The sequence below is a fragment of the Labeo rohita genome, chromosome 23, assembly GCF_022985175.1.
Source record: "Labeo rohita strain BAU-BD-2019 chromosome 23, IGBB_LRoh.1.0, whole genome shotgun sequence".
NCBI lineage: Eukaryota > Metazoa > Chordata > Actinopteri > Cypriniformes > Cyprinidae > Labeo > Labeo rohita.
The window spans coordinates 1,770,929-1,787,887 of NC_066891.1; the positions used below are offsets into that span (position 1 = coordinate 1,770,929).

The window sequence follows — 16,959 nt, forward strand, 5'->3', positions numbered from 1 at the left end:
CTGTAAAGTTTCAGATTACGAGATCATCTTTAGAATAATTGTGTAAAATTAAACACAAACCTGAATTAAATTTACTTAACGTCCTTAACATACAAAAAAAAAACATACAAAATGATGATGATGATAATAATAAAGAAAAAGAAAAAAATAAACATTATTGTGAGAGTACTGTTACAGTAATGGTATCAGAAGTTAATACCATGGTACTGAATGATTACCATGGTATTTATATTAAACGTCAAAGAATATCGCACTTTTTTTGTTTTTGCTTAGTTTAATCAAAACATTGATGTCAATATCTCTGTCAATTTAAGCGTATAATATAAAAAGGCCCAAAACATGTAAATACACAGACGAGCGAGATATAACTGTCGTACTGTAACGAACCGTTTTATTCTCATTCTACTACATACAACATTTTCAAAGTTTAAATATATGTTTATAAGTATTCTCAGTATGATTCATAAATCTTACCTTTCATTAAACGCGTTATGGCGTTATTTTAAAGAATAAAAACTTTATTTCGATTAAGCATTAACTGCATCCAAACACAAGTTTCCGGCATCATAGCCGGTTGCTATTGGTTTCAGAGGCGGGGATTAATTTGATTGACAGGCCGCACACGCAATCCTCACGTAGTTTCATTTTAGCCCCGCCCCTTCACCTGTTCACTCTCAGGGCAGAGCGCGTCTGATACACAACGTGGGACTTTTCAGCCGCAATGCTGTTTAATCCGGATTGACTTCTGCATTTTTGTGGATTTTATGGAAGTTACTTGGGATTTAAGACATTAATGTGCTCTTCTGATGTCAACTTCAGCTCCTGATTGAGAAGTAATCGATTATATTGATCTGCGGGTGAGTTACTGATGAAATCATTTGTGATTTCATTGAGCTCTTCTGGTTAAAATGCAATAAACAGTTGCATTAAGGTTTGATATTGCATGTGATAGTTTGATTATGGAGCACTTCAGATACTGATAAATAAGAAAAACTTGTTTTTCATGAGAAATTGGCATCACAAGGTGTTGTAGTTTGTGATGGCACAGGTGTGATGGAGTCACATGAGAGTCATATGACACAAAACAAAATTACAGTCAGGAATGTGGGTCAGTTCATCAGTGACATCTGATCTGGATTCAGTCCATTGGTCTTTGAGAAGTGGAAGAGCCACATTGCTGCACGTCTTTGATTTTCTCTGTTAATACTGTGAAGAACTTCTCTCTTTAGAGAAATGATGCAGAAAAAGGTGTAGGTGGAGTGGGTTGTTTTTAGTTTATGTCCACTTAAGCTGGCAAAACCATTACATGGTTTATGAAACGGTTTTAGAAATATTTTATGAAACTGTCAGAAGAGGTTTTGTCTTTGTCTGCTGATTCAAAGATTTTTACTGAAGCAACAAAGCTAGATTTATATATGTATATGTATACATAAGTAGCACCAGCTAAACATTGCTTGTTTCCAGCATAAATTAATATTTGCATCCTGATATTTTTTTAGTTATTTTTTTTCCCCTTTTTTAACTATATATATATAAAACAGACATGATGCCAGATGCTTTTAGATTTTGTATGCAACTGCATGTAAATGCAAGACATTTATGCCTTTATAAATACTTTTAACTTTGATATGTCAGATATATATTAAGGAAATATTAATTTAACTTGTATATAACGTATACAATAAATATAGAATTGATTTTAAGAGGTCTTTGTATTGCTGGTTGTGTTATAAATTTATGTCAAATAACTTAAGTGGAATTAGTTAATTGAAAAAAATTCTCATTCCAGACAATTAAAATGTAAAAAAATATGACATACAAGCAAATTAAACACCACAGCTGCAGGAAATAATGCACATAATATCATCACGGCACTATAAATGATCTTCTAGATGAAAAAGTATATAAAAATATGTATATTAAAAAGTGTTTTATATATTTGTCTTAAAATATTAATATTTAAAAGTACACAAAAGATGTAAAACTGTAAGGCAAAAATGTATGTAAATATTTGTATTTAAAAGTGCAGAAAAGGTACAAATTGTATGCAAATATTTATATTTAGAAGTGCGCAATCCAGAAATGTGTGTAAATGTTTGCTCAAAATATCTAAAAAAATTAATATACATAATTATATTTTAAAAGGTTACGATAAAGATAAAACTGAGGCAAAAATGTATGTAAATATTTAGATTTAAAAAGTGCACAGAAGAAGATAAATGTATAAAAATATTTATAATTTAAAAAGTACACAAAAGATGCAAAAGTCTATGTAAATATTTGTATTTAAAAGTGCATAAAAGATACAAATTGTATACAAATATTTATATTTAGATGTGCGCAATACAAAAATGCATGTAAATATTTACTCAAAATATCTAAAAATGTATATACATTTATATTTAGAAAAGTTATAAAAGATAAAACTGAGGCAAATGTAAATATTTACATTTTTTAAAAGTGCACAAAAGATCTAATAATGTATATTTATATTTAAAACATGCACAAAAGAAGACAAATGTATAAAAAGATATATAATTAAAAAGTACACAAAAGATGCAAAAAATTATGTCGCTATTTATATTTAAATTGCACAAAAGATCTTAAAATGTATATACATATTTATATTTCAAAAGTGCACAAATGATAAAACAGTATGCAAATATTTGTATTAAAAAGTGCACAATGAAAAAGTTGTATTGCTGATTGTGTTATGAACTGTCAAAATACTTCAGTGCAATCAGTTAATTGAAAAATTGAATCAGTACAATTTAAGAAAATTAATTGAAATCAATACAAAATTTAAAAATGACACATACGAGCAAATTAAATACAACAGTTGCATATATGCAAATAACGCACAAAATATCATCATAACATCTTCTAGAATACACAACTTAAAACGCAAGTCATGAAATAGACCTGCAATAAAATATTTTTAACTATATTTCAGAAATTAAAGATGGATGAATACACTTTAGGTGGAGACTAATGTTATTTTAGTGTCACTGATGTACTGTTATAGTCTTTGTTAATAATATAGATTTTATTTTTATTTTTTCTGCTGTTTCCACTTTATTTTTTAACTTTTAGTTTTAAGTTTTTGTCGTGTTTTTGTCAATTTAATTATTTGTAATAGTTTTATTTCTTAGTTTTAGTTGAAGTTATTTTAGTACTTTAAGTTAGACTTAGATTTTACATTATTTATTTATTTATTTATTTATTTATAAATGGCTCTAATCACTCTGGTCCATCCTCAATCCAATCTTGGATACTGAGTATACAGCAAACTTTGCAGTTTATTATAGTTTCTTCAGGTAAGAATGTGTCTGATGAATGATGGTTTTAATGCAAATGCTTGCTTGATTTTTCCAGATATGGATGACTCCAGTGAGGCCTATTTATGCATAAACGATCCCAATGGCAACAGAACCAGCCACTGGCCCGAATCCCACGCTCTCCTGGAGCAGGAGGAGGAGAAGTTCAGGAGGAAGCTCAAGTATTTCTTCATGAGCCCCTGCGACAAGTACAAAGCTCGCCGAAGAAAACCCTGGAAACTGATGCTGCAGATCATCAAAGTCGCTGTGGTCACCATACAGGTATGAAGAGTCACTGCAGGAGAAAATACAGTCAGAAATGTTGGTCTAAGGAGAATCAAATTCAGACTGTTCTCCCCTTGTGTGTGCAGCTGGTGTCGTTTGGTCTCAGTAATCAGATGGTGGTTCAGTTTAAAGAGGAGAATCTGATGGCGTTCAAGCATATGTTCCTGAAGAGCTTCACCGACAGCAGCACTGACACTTACGCCATTTACACGCAGCAAGACGTCTACACGCACATCGTCTACACCGTGGAGCAGGTGAGGCCTCAGATGACGTGTGAATGCGATGTTTCTTCTGAAACTCGTGGCTTTTTCATACCTCATAGAAGAGTAACCAGCCACAAGTATAATTAATTTATATATAATTTGCAGAATGTATTTTAAATTGCATGCCATTAATAATCAAGTGCACATAGAAAATTAGATTAAATATATATTTTTTAAAGTTATATTTAAAATTTTTTTATAAATATTATATTAAAAATATGCACAAAAAATGTTAAAATATATTTTAAAATACAAAATCTAAAATTATATTTTAAATGGCATCCTGTTGTAGGATTTACTATGAAACAATTTTCACTCATGAACTGCTAGTAAATTTCACAAAAATTGCAAAGAAATGGCATGCAACACACTGAAATAGAAAGACTGAAATAGAATTTTATTGCAAAATTGTATTTAATTATCTATGTTTTATTTACAGCTTTTATTTTTACATTGTGCATGTATATATATATATATATATTTTTTATTGAATTATGCACAAAATATGAAAAAGTATATCAATATTTATATTTAAAATTGCACACAAATGTTTTATATATTTGCCATATAAAATATTTATATTATTTGTGCATAAAAGATGCAAAAATGTCTGAAAAGAGTTATATTTAAAAAGAGTACAAAAAGATTGTAAAAATTTAAATTGAAAGTACACAAAAGACACACCTTAAAAATACATTTTAAACAAAGATTTTTAAACTGTATTTAAAAATGTATTTTAAATATTTATTTATGTTTATAAATGCACAAAAAATTAATTCATACTTGAAAGAAAACTAGTGTAGGATTTACTATGAAACAATTTTTGCTCAGAAAATGCTAGTAAATTTGACAAATAATAACAAAAAAACAGCATGTATAACATTGAAATAGAAAGACTGAAATAGAATTTTCTTGTAAAACTTCATGCATATAAATATTTTTATTTAATCATGGCCAAAGAAAGAAAAAGTATATAAATATTTATATTTAAAAGTACACAAAAGATGCAAAAAAGATTTATATTTAAAAAGTGTACACAATTAAAAAATGTATTTATATTTAAAGTACGTAGAAGACACATTTAAAAAATACATTTAATTTTTGTAAAATGTATTAAAACATTATTTTAATATATATTTGTTTATAAATGCACAAAAATACAAATTTATATCTTAAACTGTATTGTACGGAAACTGGTGTAAGGTTTACTGTAAAAAAAAATTTAGCTCAGAAATTGCTTGTAAAATTCTCAAATAATTACAAAGAAGCGGCATGTAAAACATTAAAATAGGCTGAAATAGAATTTTCTTCTGAAATTGTGTTCAATTATCTTTGTTTTATTTACAACTTAAAAGAAGAATATATAAATATTTTTAGTCATACACAAACGATGAAAAAGTATATAAATACTTGTATTTAAAGGTGCACAAAAGTTGCAAATATATTTAAAAGTGCATATCAGTATTTTATATATTTGCCATATAAAATAGATATACATATACATGCATACATGTACATACATATTTATATTTAAAAGGTGCACAAAAGGTGCAAACATGTTAATAAATAATAATATTCAAGGTGTACAAAAGATGCAAAAAAATTGATAAATATTAATATTTAAATATGCACAAAAGAATGGAATAAGTTGCACAAGTGTATTTTTTAAAACATGTCATATGGTATTTAAATTAGTATAAATTTCGAAGTCAGTATAAATGATGTGTGTAGATACTTGATGCCAAACCTAAAGAAATGTATCTTTACACTGGTTTTTCAAAGTTCAAATTTCAAAACAAACTGTGTTTTTCCTCTCAGTTTCTGATGTTACCAAGCATAACGGTGGGCAACCATGAATATGAGAAGAAAGGTGACGTTTACGCTCCGCTCACCATATGCCAGCAGTTCTACCGCAACGGCAGCATCTCACCTGCCAATGAGACTTTTGACATTGACGCTCAGGTGAAGGAAGGTGACGTATGTGTTTTTAATGAGTCCATGCTCAGAAAACCTTTGCTTCGCAGTGCCGCTGCACATGTAACTGCACGTCTGATCTTCTGTTGGTTTCTTTCAGAGTGTTTGCAGATTTACCCAGTAAAGCCCTTCTCGACTTTCACAGCAAACCCGCTGAACTTTACTCTGCACTTTGAGAGGTATAGCATGTATATTAATATTAATAACAACTAAACAATGTAACACAGTGCTTGACACATCTTTAGAAAGTGCACAAATGTCATTTGTTGAATGTTTTTGTGTTCGTCAGGTTATTGACGGTGACTGTAAACTTCACTCTGAAAGCCATTAACCTGGAGACGGTTCAGTATCACGAGCTTCCAGACTGTTACGAATTTGACATTATGGTATGTCACATGAACTTTCAGCATATTATTGGTCATCTATGACTCTTGTCTCCATTTCCTCTTATATTTTTAAACCTGTGAGTGTGATAAAAAGGGAAGGATTCACAGCTGGAAAAGTTGGCAGGTTTTTTCCCTGAACACATGATCATCATCCTGTTATGACTTCTCTTCTGCAAATAACAGCTGCAATTGTTTGATCAAAAATACTGTATAAATTGTGAAATATTATTACTATTTAAAAACAACTGGTTTCTTTGTAAATATATAGTAAAATGTAATTTATTTCTGTGATCAAAGCTGAATTTTCAGCATCATTACTCCAGTCTTTAGTGTCCTTCAGAAATAATATATATATATATATATATGTATACTGATTTGCTGCTTTACATTACTGGTTTTATTGTATTTTTGATCAAATAAATGCAGCTTGGGCAAGCAGAAGAGAGAGAAACATTAAATCTTACAGACCCCAAACTTTTGACTGCTAGTGTAGATAAAGTATAAAGTCAAAGGTCAAAAAGACGAAGATGAAGCTATAAACTATAACTGTTATTTATTTATTCATTTATTTTGTATTTCTGAGAGCAGATCACCTTTGACAACAGGGCCCACAGCGGCAGAATCACAGTCGACCTAGACAATGATGTGCACATCTATGAATGCAGAGACTGGAGTTTTACCGGTGCTTGTGAGTGTTTCCTATAAGTCTCCACTATTTACAAATCCCTCTAAGAGTAATTTCTGCTGTGAAAAACGTCATCTTTTACTTGTAATAAATGAATATGTTAATGTTGTCATTTAAGGATGTATTATGTCAAGTAGATACACAGAAATTTGCTTTGGTGGTTAAGTTGCTTTAGCTTTAATAATCATAACATGATTATTTACAGAGTGAAAAGAAAATAAACATGATGAAAAGAGTTAAAGAGCTAATTTTAATGTGACAGAAATGAACACCAACTTAATGAGAGTGATGTAAAATTTATTTGATTGTGATCACAAATCTGACTAATAGCATTTTTAAGACACTACAGGGTGCAAAAAAGTTAAATAATCATCACCATATATACTATATATTTCTTCAACTTATTGGTAACTTTAAGAATTGCAAACATTTTTTATTACAAGATTTCTAAAATGTGTTTTAAATACGCAAATGAGCCATAGTGTAATTAAATCTACACTAATCTGCATTAATTTCCAGAGGATAAATCTGACCATTGGATGAAGCAAGTTTCAAAATTCTTGTTTGATTTTGTTGACATATTAGAGTTAAATGTTTTTATAGTGGGGATTTTGAATATCTCTTTTTATTATTCCATAAATAAGAAAATGCTGTCAACAGTCTGGAAAATATACATTTTCACCATGTTTTTAGAAAAAAAAATGTTATATAAATCATTGTGAATGATGTATGAACAAACCCCTTAGTAAAAACCTTCAGAATATAGAGAGGAATACAACGGCTAAGTTTGGTGTATGTAAGTGCTGCTGAAGTGGAGAAAAACCTTTTAAAGATATGTATTGTAATTGAAATGTATAGACACATAGATAAAGTGCAGTAATAACTCAGGTAAATTTTAAATGAACAAACCCTTCAGTAAAAACCTTCAAAATATAGAGAGGAATAAAACTGCTAAGTTTGGTGTTTGTAAGTGCTAGTGAAGTAGAGAAAAAACTTTTAAAGGTATGCATTGTAATTGAAATGTACAGACACAAATAGATAAAGTTCAATAAAAAACTCAGGTGAACGATATATGAACAAACCCCTCAGTAAAAACCTTCAGAACACAGAGAGGAATAAAACTGCTAAGTTTGGTGCATGTAAATGCTGCTGAAGTTGAGAAACAAATTCATTTTGAGGAAATGGCCTTTAAAGACATTCATCGTAAATGAAATGTACAGATGCAAATAGTGTAAAAAATAAAACCAAGTGAATGATATATAAACAAACCCCTCAGTAAAAACCTTCAGAATATAGAGAGGAATAAAACTGCAAAGTTTGGTGTATATAAGTGCTGCTGAAGTGGAGAAAAAACTTTTAAAGATATGTATTGTAATTGAAATCTACAGATACAAATAAAGATAAAAATGCATATAATAAAACTCAGGTGGAGAAAAAATTTTATATGAACAACCCCTTCAGTAAAAACCTTCAAAATATAGAGAGGAATAAAACTGCAAAGTTTGGTGTATATAAGTGCTGCTGAAGTGGAGAAAAAACTTTTAAAGATATGTATTGTAATTGAAATGTATAGACACATAGATAAAGTGCAGTAATAACTCAGGTAAATTTTAAATGAACAAACCCTTCAGTAAAAACCTTCAAAATATAGAGAGGAATAAAACTGCTAAGTTTGGTGTTTGTAAGTGCTAGTGAAGTAGAGAAAAAACTTTTAAAGGTATGCATTGTAATTGAAATGTACAGACACAAATAGATAAAGTTCAATAAAAAACTCAGGTGAACGATATATGAACAAACCCCTCAGTAAAAACCTTCAGAACACAGAGAGGAATAAAACTGCTAAGTTTGGTGCATGTAAATGCTGCTGAAGTTGAGAAACAAATTCATTTTGAGGAAATGGCCTGTATCATGACATGTATCGTAAATGAAATGTACAGATGCCAATAGTGTAAAAAATAAAACCAGGTGAATGATATATAAACAAACCCCTCAGTAAAAACCTTCAGAATATAGAGAGGAATAAAACTGCTAAGTTTGGTGTTTGTAAGTGCTGCTGAAATGGAGAATTTTTTTTTTTTGAAAGGTATGGACTTAAACGTATATTCACATTTACATTTATTTATTTAGACCAAAAAGTATATTTAGATGTAGAAATGTATATTTAGCATGCTTTCTTTCCACTAGTCTGAAAGAAGACACGTTATGAAAATCTAAATACCATAAAATGTTATAATTGATCAGTGCATAGAATTTTTTTTCTCAATGTTTTGTTTTAAAAAAGATTCACTGCAGATTTATGCGAAGTGTTTATGCCCCTCAGTCTGATTGTAATTAATGTTTTTACTGTTTATAGCCCCGAGGAACATGTACATGCTGGTTCTGTTTGATGTGGTGGTCATTGTGATTCTTGTGCTGTCGCTGCTGCTCTGCATGCGTTCGGTCAAAACTGGAGTCCAGCTACAGTTTGTGAGTTTATGTGTGTTGTGCTTGTTCTTTCTGTGATATTGGTGCAAGTAATTATTTTTGTTACCAAAAAGCACTTTTTCCTCACTGTTTCTCACACAAAACATGTTGGAACGTCTGAGCTACTGTTTTCAAAACAAACTTTTCCAAAAGTGGAAGTTGATTTATGCGGTCAAGCTCCAAAACATGCCATATAAGTATCATAAAAGTTTATAGTCCTAATCCTCTGAAATCATGTGATGTTTTCCATGAGCTTCCATGAACTTTGAATATAGACCTAAAAAATGTAGGTCAAACGTAATTTCTTTTGCGGAAAACTATCGTCATATAATAAAAACCCTAAAGGTTTTCACAGCAACCCATCAAAATAAAAGTTCACTTTAACTTGACAGTCAGAAATATATTAATATATTACGTAATGTAAAGTTAGAAGTAGTACTACTAATAAAAATATTATTAAAGCCATGTTTAAGGAATATTTAGCAGAAAAAAATATTTACCAGAATTTATTTACCAGAACATTTGTAAATGCACAACACAGTATTTCTGAAAAAAGAAAGAAATAGCCTATAATAAAGTTTTTATCACATGTAATTATTAAAAAAATCATTAGACATGTTATTGATTATTAAAATGTAATGAAAAGATTAAAATAGAATCCAGAAAATTAATGCAAAACAGATTCATAAACAAAACTGAATTTGAGAAAAATCTGAGGCCTTAAAAATGTAATTTTTGTTAAACTCTTAATAAATTGCTGTTAAATTTGGCAAGTTTCATGGTTTCAATTAATTAGACATGCTTTTTGATACATTTTTTTATGTAACCATTAAAGTAGAGTCTAGAAAAATTAAAATAGAATTTAGGAAAAATAAAACAGATTTCATAGGGCCCTCTTTATTTCATTTGTGTCTTTGTTTTATTGTAGTTGTCCTTTAGTTTGTCAGTTGCATCTGGGTTCTTATTATTAATAACAAAGATAAAATAACCAAAAATGACTATGTCATGATATAAATTGTTGTTGTGAAATGACTTTATTATGAAAGAAGATTTGGCTTTATCCTTTAAGCTAACTTACCAATATAGCAAAGATCTCTACATACCCGTTAACATATGCATGCAGATTGTAATTAATTTGAATTTTTGAATTTGAAAAATCTATTTCAAAAAAATCAAGTTGATGCAAATATGTAATCATAAACTAATCATGTTTAAATCATAAACATGATTTTTTTTGAGCGTTTTCATTTATGCATGAGTAACAAATACACACCACATTAAGTTTAGTTTTTATGTTAAAACTGTATCATCCAGATGGATGGAAATTTGATATGCAATTCAAATACATAAATCTTAAATAAAATGTTGTTTATGAGTTGTGTGGAAAACCTTTATGATGCTCTCATTTATATGCAATCAATCAAAATTCCGACAGCAATGACATGTTTATCCTTTCTGCAGGAATATGCAGAATTCTTCTCCGTTCGTTACGGCAAACAAGTGTCCCTCTCTGACCGTATGGAGTTCATTAACGGCTGGTACATCCTCATCATCGTTAGTGACATTCTCACCATCACAGGCTCTCTGCTCAAGATCATCATCCAGCTAAAAGTGAGTCAAATCAGCATTTTTGAAGCCATGCAATGTTTTTCTTTCTCTTTTAGTAATTAATGTCATTCTCTTGTAATAATGGTCTAATGGTGTAGATACAGTGTCAGTTAGCGCCCTCTGTTGGTCATTGGACTAAAAGCATTTGTCTTTTTTAATAAAAATATTACTAACCCCAAAGTTCTGAATGGTAGTGGACTGCTAAAATAAACAGAGTAATAGTAATAGATTCACAGTATTTGAAAATAATAAAGGTGCAGTCTGAAGTTTTTACTGTTGATGGCATCAGTCCTGATGTGGTTTATTTAAAGTCCATGAAATGAATCTTTGAAGGTGTTTGTGTGAGTTGTTGGGTAATGAGTGACTCTGTTTCTGTCTGTCAGGCTCTGGCGAGTTATGATCTGTGCAGTATCCTGCTGGGCACCGGCACAATGCTCGTCTGGATTGGCGTCTTACGTTACATGGGATACTTCAAAAAATACAATGTAAGACCTGCTCGCTCTCACCAGTCACATCTGAATGCACATAGTCCAACAGGAGAGACTGACTTACACACGTTAACACTGCATATGCTTAATATTAATTGTTTAGTATTGTATATTATGATGAAAAAATATTTTTTTTTGTAATTTTTTGAATTATTATAATTGAATGTTTGAGTAGTAAAAATAGTTATTTTATGGTATTTTGTCCAACTGCTATTTTTAGTAATTAGTTTCAACACACAATATGATGTGTTACAAAAACAACCAAAATGGCAGTATGTTCATCTTTTAACTGCCTGTAGTTCTACACAAAGTAGCCATGTGTGTATCCTTTTATTTTAGCAGATATTGCCTGGTGTAGTTTGTAAGTGCATGTAAAGGTGAATGTTTAATAATTATATGTATTTATTAGATGATTTTTATAAGTATTCATTTTTAAATAATGTTGATTTTTATTTTGAAAAAATGTAAAATAACTTATTTTTATGTTTTTATAGACTTTTGATTTTGCATTATTTACTTTTATTGCAGTGTACTTTTGCATTCATTCCTTTAGCAAAAGCAGATGTTTTTTTTTTTTTTTGTTTGTTTGTTTTTTTTTTGTGGTCAGTGACTGTTGGAGAGCGCCCTCTGTTGACTGTGACATGTAAATGGCTGTGTTTTATTTCTTTTGCTCAGATTCTCATCATCACTCTGCGAGCGGCGTTACCAAATGTCATCCGCTTTACGTGTTGTGCGGCCATGATTTACCTCGGCTACTGTTTCTGTGGATGGATCGTACTGGGACCCTACCACACCAAGGCATGTCACTGCTAATTATACCACAATAAAGTAAAAAATAATAATAATAATAATAATAATAATACACACATTTTTTAATTAGTTTATTTATGCATCTACTTATTTATTTAATTAAATTATTTTATATATTTTAAATCTTTGCACACAAATACTTTGCAGATAAAAACCCAAAGTTGTGAGATGAAAAAAATTCTCCCAATTGACTTTTTAGTGAAATCTTGTGGCCCAAATTTTGCCTTTGCAACTAATTGAAGTAAAATAAGTGGGGAAAAAAAAGAAAAAAAAAAGGTCTGAAGTTCATTGTAAAATTGAGAAATTGTAAAAATTGTAAAATTAGTCAAGCTAAATAACTGAAATAAATAAAGCTATATAAAAAATAAAGAAAAACACAGTAAAACTAAAATAAAAATAGTCTAAAACTTAAAATGAGCAAAAGAAAATATGAAAATTTGTCAAAATATTTTTTGTTTCATTTGTGATGTAAAAAGTAGGAAAATGTGCATAATTTATTGCGTGAAATGTGAAATGCATGACGTCCTTAGGTGTATATTTGTAAATGTAAAATCTGTTTTATTTTTTATGTATTTATTTTATATATTTTAAATCTTTGCACACAAATACTTTATTTCTCATAAAGTCAAAATGATGAGGAAAAAACCCTCTGAATTGTGAGATTAAAAACAATGGCCAATTGACTTTTCAAAAATGTATTTATTTAAATCCTGTGGCAGCAATAGGCTCTTATAAGATAAGTAATTGAAATAAAAATGTGTGAAGTTAATAAAATTGTAAAATTAGTCAAAATAAATAAATAACTGGAATAAATAAAGCTATATAAAGAAACAAAGAAAAACATAGAAAATTAAAATTAAAATGAGCCACAAAAAATATGAAAAGAATATATTGACTTGTATTTAAGTGAAAATATATATATATTTTTCATTTGTGATGTAATTTGTGCATTTTTCCACCAAAAAAACAAAAACAAACAAAACCTAAATGTAGAATGTATCTATTTATTTATTTTTATTTAATTATTTAATATATTCTAAATTTCAAATACTTTATATACTACTTTATATGAGAGATAAACTCAAAATTGTAATACACTCAGAATTGAGACATATAAACTAAAAGTTATGAGGTAAAAACCCCTCTGATTTGTGAGATTTAATAAAAAAAAAGTCCTAATTGACTTTTGAAATATTTATTTAAATCCTGTGGCGAAGTAGGCTTTCATAAATGTTGCCTTTGCAAATAATTGAAATAAAATAAGGACAAATAAATTAATAAAGTTAATAAAAGTGTAAAATTGCTCCAAACTGAAATAAGGTATATAAAGAAAGAAAGAAAAACAAAAGTAAAAGTAAAAAAAAAAAGAAAACTAAAACTTAAAATGAAAATGACCAAAAAGAGAAAATATGCAAATGTGATGATCATTTTTTAGTTTTTATGATTTAAAAAATAGGAAAATGTACATAATTCACTGTGTGAAATGGGAAACGCATGACTTTCTCTAATGTATGTTTGTGTTGTCCATCAGTTCCGGACGCTGAACGTTGTTTCCGAGAGTCTGTTTTCCCTCATCAATGGAGACGACATGTTCGCCACCTTCAAGAACATGCAGCAAAAGAGTTACGTGGTGTGGCTCTTCAGCCGTCTGTATCTCTACACGTTTGTGTCTCTGTTCATCTACATGGTGCTCAGTCTGTTCATCACGCTCATCACCGACACATACGACACCATCAAGGTGAGAGGAGAGACAAAGACTGCAAATAGTGATTAGTGAAGTGTGGCTGAGGATTGAATGTTTTTTGTGTCTGTGTGTCAGCATCAACAGCTGGACGGGGAGCCCATGTCAGATCTCCAGGCGTTCATCATGCAGTGTAAAGATCCTCCAGAGTCGGGCTGCTTCAGTGCGGACGAGAGCAGCGGTTGTGGATGTCTGATGTGCTGCTGCTTACACAGGTCAGCAAACATACGTATGCATTCAATGCTGTTCAGATGTCATTGAAATATTTGTATTGTTAATGTTATATTGGTGTGTTTGTGATGCAGGACACACGACTCTGATGAAGATAAAGAGTGATCTGGATGCTCACATGGAGACCTGTGATTGTGAAGAGCAGTGTGTATGTAAGTGAGGATTGAAAGTGAGAATATCTGTATGTTTGGTTATGAGGTGTATATAAATGTACAAAAGAGAAGTGCAGCTGAACTGTGTAAAGCTGTTTTGTTCATCACAGACAGACAGAACACAGAGTGTAATAATAATGGTCTTCAGGCCTAGTTCTGTGGAGGTGAAAGAAAGCAAGAGCATTGTCTGTTAGTGCTGTAATAATAGGATATTGGTGGAAAAGATCTGGCAAACTGTCCAGTCTGTATTAGTGTTGTGGAGCATCAAAGGTTTCCGTTTACAGTGTGTTTTAGGAGCACTGAGCAATGAGGCCAATCACAGACCTTTTGATTTATTGATCCCAATCGTGCTGAGTTTAGCAAGCTGGAGAATCATCATTTTATAGCAAAGTGTAGATATGATGTAAATAAGATATGAATTGTGCAGTAGAAAGCTTCACATGTGCCTGGTCATCTTGTAGGAGATATAATTCCTTTATTTGCAAAAATCTAAAACAAGCTGTTTACATGTATAAAAACACACTTGTATGTGAGAAATATTAGGCATCAGATTTTATGTGTAAGTGAAGATTTCAGTTTGAAAAACATAGTAGTTTTGAGATGTTTGACATAATTGTTTTTGTCCTTTTAAAAGTAGCATTTTTATGAGGCTCCTATGTTTAGGTTCAGTAAGTTCACTTTAATGGTAAAGAAAGGTTATTAGTAGGTTATTGAATGGCTTTTTCCCCAAATGTTCAAAGTCCCTTTTGTAGGAGCCTGAAAAAGTGCTCATTTAAAAGAAAACTCAGATGGACCTTGAGGTTTATACATGTTAAAATGTGAAATGTAAAGTCTAACTTAAATAATAGGCTTGCCAGGAAAAGAAGAAAATATATGTCATTATGAAATTATGGTTTTCTACCCACTTGTATAAAAAGCTGAATTGTATTAAAATCTGATTGAACTGTAAAGCACTTTTCAAAAATGAATGTATTTGCAAAGCAACATTTTGAAATTATAGTCATATAGAAGTGTAATGTGGTCAACAAACCTAGAGGTACATAAGCTGGGCAATATCTGAAGATGAACCTGTCAGCCAATTTTAGAGTGCACTGTATTTATATGACTATATATAGTATTAATAAAGCAATAACAGAGAAATATGTATTTGTATTGTATTGTTTTAGTGTGTAGTGATTTGGATGTTTTTGTTGACACTACTGATTTCCTATAAAAGCATAAGATGAGATGAATTAGCAGTTAAATAACATGTTGAAATTTGAGCAAGTGATTGAAATTAAAGCAATGTCCCTTTTTTTGTAAATTAATTGAAAACGTTATTGCAAGTGTTGAAAGGAAAAAAATGGATAACCAACTGTGAATAGTTGTGTATGTAATAGGTATTTATAGAAGTTTGGAAGAAGTAGGTTTGAAATAATTGTTATTATATATATATAGTAGTTGTGATTATATTTGACTAACATGAGTTGTCTTCAAAAGACTGAAGGTCTGTTGCATGAAGCAGGTTTTTGTTTTTACTCAGGTAAGATTGCCTTTAGTTTAAGCAAAGTCAGATTGTAGTGGCTGAAGATGGGTTGGTGTTGAGTGAGTTTTGAGGCCATGGTAACTTATGCTACATGGCAACACTTCTCCAGAGCAGGTTTTATTTGAAGTTAGAGATAGCAAGCTTAAGGGAGAAGTCCACTTCCAGAAGAACAATTTGCAGATAATGTACTCATCCAAGATGTTCATGTGTGTTTTGTTGTTCAGCTGTAAAGAAATTGTTTTTTTGAGTTAAACATTTGTGGATTTTTCTCTATATAATGGAGTGGTATGGTGCCCTGATTTTAAACTTCCAGAATGCAATTTAAATGTGTCTTGAAACAATCCTGACTGAAACGTTTGGATGACAAGGGCTGAGTACATTATCTGTCAATTTTTGTTCTGGAAGTGGGCTTCTCCTTTAACACAGACCAATGAGCTGTGAGCAAAGTGACATATATGTGATGCAAGAAAGCCAAATGAAAGCAGTTTACAGTGCAAGAAATGTAGAGATAATCATATGGTGTTTGTGCTGCCTTTGTAAATGCATTGAAAAATGTTATTTGTACTAATGATGTGCCTGAATCTTCAGCAGGAATGTGAGTGAAAGTGATGCTGTCCATGTCCCATGTGATTGGCTGTTTGTTGCAGCTTTGAGGTACATATGCTGTAGAGGTCATGACAAACTGTGGATGAAACTCCTGAGTTGACAGTTGACTGGTGTTTATAGTGAGTTTTGTGAGGCAACTGAACCTGATGAGAAGCTAGTTGTTTTGTGAAGTTGATTTAAAACTGTTTGTTGAGGTAGCTTCTTGCAACAGGCCACTAGTTTGAAGTAGTAGTAGTAAAAATAGTCCAATTGTTAGGTTTTATAATGAAATGAATATGATTGTAATAGTAATATGTAAAGAAGATACAGTAATTTGTATTGGTTAATGTTTTATTGTAGTACTGTCAATTAAATAGTTGTAGGTTGTTTGAAATAATGAAGTGCAGGTGTTTTTGTGAAGATGCTGAAAGTAATGGAAAGGGAAA

General features: G+C 30.5%; 1 protein-coding gene across 1 annotated transcript; it reads left to right on the plus strand.

The window, feature by feature from the left end:
* The first annotated feature begins 672 nt into the window (after positions 1–672).
* mcoln3b (mucolipin TRP cation channel 3b) lies at positions 673–15,682 on the plus strand. Its single transcript, XM_051095766.1, has 14 exons — positions 673–857; positions 3,376–3,599; positions 3,689–3,856; positions 5,684–5,837; positions 5,940–6,018; positions 6,129–6,225; positions 6,814–6,913; positions 9,264–9,376; positions 10,835–10,984; positions 11,365–11,466; positions 12,145–12,267; positions 13,811–14,017; positions 14,099–14,235; positions 14,326–15,682. The coding sequence occupies exons 2-14, from the start codon at positions 3,378–3,380 to the stop codon at positions 14,354–14,356; spliced, it is 1,683 nt and encodes a 560-aa protein (XP_050951723.1). The 5' UTR covers positions 673–857; positions 3,376–3,377; the 3' UTR covers positions 14,357–15,682.
* Positions 15,683–16,959: the final 1,277 nt, after the last annotated feature.